General features: G+C 46.8%; 1 protein-coding gene across 9 annotated transcripts in view; it reads left to right on the top strand.

Moving 5' to 3' along the window:
* The window catches only part of SLC6A20 (solute carrier family 6 member 20), a 58,955-nt gene extending 53,180 nt beyond the window's left edge, over nucleotides 1–5,775 (top strand). For 8 of the 9 annotated variants that reach the window (XM_086368430.1, XM_086368432.1, XM_086368435.1 and 5 more), the window contains one exon: nucleotides 2,258–5,775. In XM_086368430.1, coding sequence (XP_086224556.1) covers nucleotides 2,258–2,407 — 150 coding nt within the window. In that variant the 3' untranslated portion in view covers nucleotides 2,408–5,775. The remainder of the gene's footprint in view (nucleotides 1–2,257) is intronic. The other variant, XR_015151778.1, reaches the window with a different exon arrangement.
* The last annotated feature ends 1,041 nt before the right edge of the window (nucleotides 5,776–6,816 follow it).

Consider the following 6,816-nt stretch of genomic DNA (forward strand, 5'->3'; position numbering starts at 1 on the left):
AATGTTGTGTTAGTTTCTGCTGCATGACAAAGTGAATCAGTCATACATATATCCATTTTTTTTTTTTGCACTTTCTTCCCATTTAGGTCACCACAGAGCTCTGAGTAGAGCTCCCTGTGCTACAGAGCAGGTTCTCATTAGTTATCTATTTATACGCTGTATTATATATATGTCAATTCCAATCTCCCAATTCATTCCATCCTCCTCTCCCACTGATACCTCACTGTAGTTCTCATTTCTCTAGTAATTTGTGAAATTGGAGTCTTCTGTGTTTCCCAGGGTGGAATGTTTCGTTCTAGTTCTGTGAAGATGTCCTTGGTAGTCTGACAGGGATTGCAGCGAGTCTGTGGCTTGCTTGGGGCATGTAGTCATTTCACAGTATGGAGTCTTTCAGGCCAAGAACACGGTAGATCTCTATTAGTTTGTGTCATCTCTGATTTCATCACTGTTTTATAGTTTTCTGAGTACAAGTCTTTTGCCTCCTTAGGTAGATTTATTCCTAGGGATTTTATTCTTTTTGTTGTGATGGTAAATGGAATTCTTCGTTTCTCTTTCCAATCTTTTGTTAGTGTACAGGGATGCGAGACTTCTGTGCATTAATCTTGTGTCCTGCAACTGTAACAGATTTACTGATTAGCACCAGTTTTCTGGTGGCTCTCTAGGATTTGCAGATGATTTACGATACACAGAAGAGAGTGATCGTTCACCTTCTTTTCCAGTGTGTATTTCTTTTTCCTCTCTGATCACTGTGGCTAGGACTTCCAAAACTATATGGACTGGACCTACTAGTGCACAGCACAGGGCACTGTGCTCCGTGGTATGTGGCGGCCTGGATGGGAAGGGAGTCTGGAGAGAATAGATACATATGTACGTATGGCTGAGCCCCTTGGCTCTCCACCAGAAACTATCACAACACTGTCAACCAGCTTCACTCCAGTACAAAAAGTTAAAAGTAAGTATCTCAGAAAAAGTCATAGAGTTATGGATATAAAGGTTCCCACTACTGTTGTAGCAGACACTGCTCCTGCTCTCAGCATCTGGGAATGCATCCCTTCTGTGTGGACATGGAAGTGATTCGTGAACTCAGAGCCAAAGTGCTTGCTGTTTCCTCAGATGTACAAGCTGTTTGGCTGGAACTCTGCAAGCTTATTACCAGTCTTGGACATTTTCTTAATTTCTAATTCCTAACAGGAAATAAAAAGAGGGGGAACAAAGTCATTAAGGGGGCATACGCAACGATTTCAGAAGAATAGACTGAACATACACAATATACCCTTTCCCCGATTATGAGCGAAAGAGGCTGTTATAAAGTCATAGAAATAGTAATTTGAGAGGGCAATTTATTCTGTTTACATGGAAAAGAGAACACTAGTATCTTCATCTACAAATACAAAGCAGGTCTACAAAACAGCACCTCACATGAAGCCCCCAAAACAGGGAATGGGAGGAAACTGTGGAATAAGCATGGTGGGAGGGACGTCCTTGGCCCGTTCCTGATCTTAGCGGAAATGCTTTCAGGGTTTCACTGAGAATGAGGTTTGCTGTGGGTTTGTCATTTATAGCCTTTATGATGTTGGGCAAAGTTCCCTCTTTGACTACTTTCTGGAGCGTTTTTACTGTGAGTGAGTGATGAGCTTTGTCAAAGCTTTTTCTGCATCTGAGACAGAGAACATAAAGAGCAACAGACGCCTGTGGGCTGCTTCCCACAGCCACACTCGGCGCGGCGTCTTGGTTTACACACCGTACGTACGTTGGTTGACAGCAGGCTCCCTCGACTCGAGCGTCCTCTGGCTCCTTGGTGGGAAGGCAGCGTTTGTTGGCTTTGGGGCCTCAACTGGTTTGTCATCAATTTTGCATTTAGGGAAATACCACAAATCCTACCAACTAAGTCCGTCAACCCTTCTCTCGAGACGAGAGCTGTGTTACTGGACTTAGTAGCTAACAATCCACATGGGGGTGGTTTGAACTCATTAATATTAAATAAAATTTAAAATCCAGCCCTCTCATCTCTGGCCACATTCCTAGGGGCCACCTGTGTCCGATGGGGGGCAATCCAACGGGACAGCACTGGGCAAGGGGAGCCCCTGCCCTTCGGTGCCGCTGTTGCTGCCTTGAACACAAGCCTTCATCATTCCCATGGTCGCTCTTCACAGGGAGCCCCAAACAGCAAGCACGCTGCTTGTGTTCACTGAGGGGCACGGACACGCTCCTCCTCCCACTGGGGGGGCGTCTCCTGACACTCGGGTTCTCTCCTCAGGGTCAGCTGGTGACCAAGGACTACCCGCCCCATGCCCTGGCCGTCATCGGGCTGCTTGTGGCCGCCTCCACCATGTGCATCCCGCTCGGGGCCCTGGGCACGCTCATCACACGCCGCCTCAAGCAAGGAGACACAGCCCCTGTGGCCTGAGAGCCGGGTGCCCAGGGACCTACACCAGCCGCTCTATTCCAGCCCCTCACCCAAAGCTGGGTGCATCGGCTGCTGCCAGAAATCCCAACTCCAGACCCTCTCGGCCCGCTGTCTTCTTGCCAATCAGGAAGGTGAGGAGGTGACTCCCTGATGAGGAGCCCCGTCCTGCCCACCAGGCGGCCCTGTGTCACCTCCGCGATCCCAGTCACACCCCGCAACCAGAGGCAGGATTCCCACAGCGAGTCTGGAAGGTGGCTGTTTGATGGCAGCAAAGTCCAACAAGCAGGGTGCACTGTGAACTGAAATTTGACTTTAATTTTTATTAAATAAAATTTTAGCATTTTTTTTTCTGAAGAAATCTCAAAATATTAGAGGGCATTCATTTGTAGAGAAGTTGGGAAAAGGAGTTTTCAGTGCCTAAGATGACAAATCTCAATGTCATCAGAGCAAAATGAGTTCTACTTTCAGTCACGGTGAGCCTGCAATCAACTGTGTTCTTCCCTGAGAGGATGGGCTGGCCATAAAGAGGGGCTTTGCTCAGGGCTCACACAGGAGGTCACGATTCCCTCACCTGCGGCCTCTCCACGAACAACCCCAAACCCCAGTGTCTCAGAGCCCTCACCAGCTGCCAGAGCCACTGCAAGGATGAAAGTGAAGCCAACTTTCCCACAGGCCTAAGGTAATATTTGGACATAACGACCAGCTCTTTACAGGAAAGGCCATGATCACAAGTTAGTGTTAATTTACCTGTACGTAAGTCTTCCAAAATGTAAAGAGAGGCTCTGTTTGAGACCAGTCTTTCTAAAGTGAAGACACCGTATTTATGACACGGCGTTAGTTCACCATGCAAACATCTGCTTTTAACCTGTAACAGTAAGCAGGTCAAGGTCACTCTGACTTGAGAGGGTCCCTTCCTGTTCTAACATTCCTGAATCCCATGATCGCAGTGAAGCACAGGAAGGTTCTTTGGGTACATTGTACAGACATCTTTAAAGACACTTAAACACTCACCTGGAACATCGGCTGGAGGTGGCTTTTCTTTTAAAACTTTTTATTTTCATGCTATAAACTTCCAGCTTCACCTGATGCCCAGTTATAGAAAGACCATTTGGAGATGTGGGGTAAGCTGGAGAGTCACATGTAGATCAATGAAGTTAGGACAGACCCTCATCCCAGATACAAAAATAAACCCCAAATGACCTTAAAGACTGAATTAAATATAAGACATGACACCATAAGATGCAGAGACCATAGGCAAAACATTCTCTTGGCATAAACCACACCAATATTTTCTTAGGTTAGTTTCCCAAGGCAATAGAGATAAAAGCGAAAATAAAATAGGGCCTAATCAAACGTATAAGCTGTTGCACAGCAAAAGGAAACCATAAACAAAACAAAAAGACAACCTATGGACTGGGAGAAAATATTTCCAAATGTTACTAACAAGGGCTTAATTTCCAAAATTTACAGATAGCTCATATAACTCAACAGTAATACAGCAACCTAACCCAACACTGAGCAGAAGACCTAGACAGACATCTCTCCAAAGACAGCGTACAGATGGCCGATATGCACATGGAAAGGTGCTCAACATCAGAAATCATGAGAGAAATGCAAATCAAAACTACAGTGAAAACATCACACGGGTGAGAATGCCCGTCACTGACAAGTCTACAAATAAATGCGGAGAGGGTGTAGCAAAAAGGGGCCTCCTACACTCTTGGTGGGAGTGTTCACTGCTGCAGCCACCGTGGAAACCAGTATGGAGGTTCCTCACAAAACCAGAGTTGCCAGATCACCTAGCAATCCCACTCCTGGGCATACATCCAGGCAAAACTAGAATTCAAAATGATGCATGCACCCGTATGTTCTTGCCAGCACTATCACAGCAGCCAAGACCTGGGAGCAACCTCAATGGCCATCAGCAGATGAATGGAGAAAGATGTGGCACGTATATGCAGTGGGAGATCACTGAGCCACAAAAAAGGACAAAAGAATGCCGTTTACAGCAACAGGGATGGACCTAGAGATTCACACTATGCAAGTGAGAAAGAGAAAGGCAAATATCATGATATCGCTTGTAAGTGGAAGCTAGAACACAACGCAGAGGAACTCATTACGAAACAGAAACACTCAGAGAACTGACTTGTGGTCACCAAGAGGGAGGGATGGTGGCCGAAGGATGGCCTGGGGGTCTGGGACTACTATGTACAGGATGGACAAACAGCACGGTCCTACCGAAGGACACAGGGAACTGTATTCTACATCCTGTGATAAACCGCGATAGGAAAAAAAACCACTCAGCTTTAAAATGTATGATTTACGTACCACATCTAGTCAGTCCTGTGAGTTCTCATCAGAGGGTTCTTCAGTGTCCAGACCCCTCAGCTGTCAAGGCTTGAAGAGTGGACACGCTCGATAGAAAATACACCAGAGTCTGCTCCTACCACCTTCCAGCTCGGGCCCCACCTCAGCCCTCAGTCACGATCCTTAAACAGAGGCACCCCTCCGGGCTTGTTCGTCAGCTGGGCGTCTCAGCCCCAAATGCCAGGGTCCTTAGGAGCGTGGACAAATTCTGTCCTCAAGCAGCACCACACGCACAGTGCTTGGGCCTCAGTGGTCCTCCACCGCAGTGTCCCTGCCAGCCCGCCGGGCGCACTTAAAACTCCTGGTGCGTGGGCCACCCCGGAACCTGAGAACCGGTGCCCTACTGGAGAGAGAGGGGGAATGGGTCAAACATTCAGGCGCATTAACATCAAAAGTGACCTTTAAAAGTCTGAGAGCACTTTTGAGCACGGAAAAGTCACTTCTCCAAAATAATTTCTGCTCACAAAAGTCAAACACAGAAGAACCATTATTATAGACTAATGTGCTCCAGATGAAACTGTCTCCAGTTTCAGTTCAGTTTTATCCTGGTTTCTAAGAACTGCATGAAGAGCAGAACATTTCACAGTCATCCTCTTAAACCACTAGTCCTGTTTCAAAGAAGCCTTTCCTGGCTGTTTTCTAGGGACTGCACCCGAGCAGTCATCTTGCCATCCGTCCACCCTCCTCCAGGAAGCCGAAGGAAGAAGGCACACTCCATCCCCGCACGCTCAGCGGCACCATGACATCAGCACCAGGCAGGGGCTCTGTGAGCTTCCCACTTACACTAAGCACACCAACTCCTAGGGCTAAAAAGTCAGGCAGGGAAATATTGTGTTTTTAGCCACCGTCATAATAAAACCCTAAACAGGTATCTCTCTCGGTCTTTTTGGTCATTTATGGAATGTCGTTTCGAAATCTCTAAACACAAGTTTTTCTCCTCATTATGTAAACATACTACCTAATTTTGGAAAAAAAAGGAAAATAAAGGAACAGAGAATCTGTCTGATCTCTCTTTGATGTTTGCTTCCTCCTATGCACTGAAGCCACACCAGTGCAGTAGTGTGGGAGGGTCATCACCTGAGAACAGGGTCAGATGGTAACAGAAAGGGCAGAATCCCAAAGAAAAATCAGGGAAATAATTCTAATTTGCTGGATTTAAGCAGAATGTAAGCTCTTCTGAATTGCTGCAGAATCTTTCCAGTCCTTCTGAGAGAGAGGTCCTGGGCAATCTGCCCACCTCAGGATCCCTTGTTGGCTGAGGCCACAAGAACCCACTCACTAGGCCTGGGTGTGACCTTGGAACTGTCCTGGGGTGGAAAGGGTGTGTTACCTACTGTGTTAGATTTTTTTTATAACTTGTTGTACATAAAAATTTGTGGCTATTGCATTTTATAGACAGAAAAGCTGGGGAAAAGAACTCACCCTACATTTTCTACCGAACATTCAAGGAAAGAAAGAAAGAGAGTGACCGGTTTAAAAAATCCTTTTGCAAGGCAAAAAGTGCATCTACAAATATGAAATTCTCAACCAGAACTTTCTGACCTGTCTCTTCAGGTCAATCTCATGTCCTTTTGCACGTGGGCAGTAGCCAAAGGACAGGATCCACCTTCATGGAGTCTGAAAACCAGCCCTGGGGAGGTTCTAGGGACAGTTCCGGTCCCTGGACTTGATCGCTATCAGATTCTAGAAGGGAAGAGAAACAATAATAGATAATAAATGATACGATCACAGACTGCGGTCTTTTCTAAAAAGGAAATAAACGAGCCTGGTGATGGTGTGAGAGGGACAATGCGTAATATCAAGTGGCTGAGGAGGAGAGGCGGGGCCTGAATTTTGGAGAATGAACTGTAGTTGCTGGAATTGCTGGAAGGTCCATCCAGGCAGAGGCAGTAGCCGTGCAAAGGCCCGCAGGGAGGAGGAGCAGAAAGGAGGCCTGCAGCTGGACTGGGGAGGAGAGTGATGGTGGGTGGGCTTAGGGAGCAGAGGGGGACCAGGTCAGATGAGGCCTGGTAGCCTTCAGAGAGCAGCAAAATCTCACCCGA

The sequence above is a fragment of the Bos grunniens genome, chromosome 22 (genome assembly GCF_055505025.1).
Source record: "Bos grunniens cultivar Pamir isolate PY7600 chromosome 22, Bosgru_T2T1.0, whole genome shotgun sequence".
In the NCBI taxonomy this organism is placed as follows: domain Eukaryota; kingdom Metazoa; phylum Chordata; class Mammalia; order Artiodactyla; family Bovidae; genus Bos; species Bos grunniens.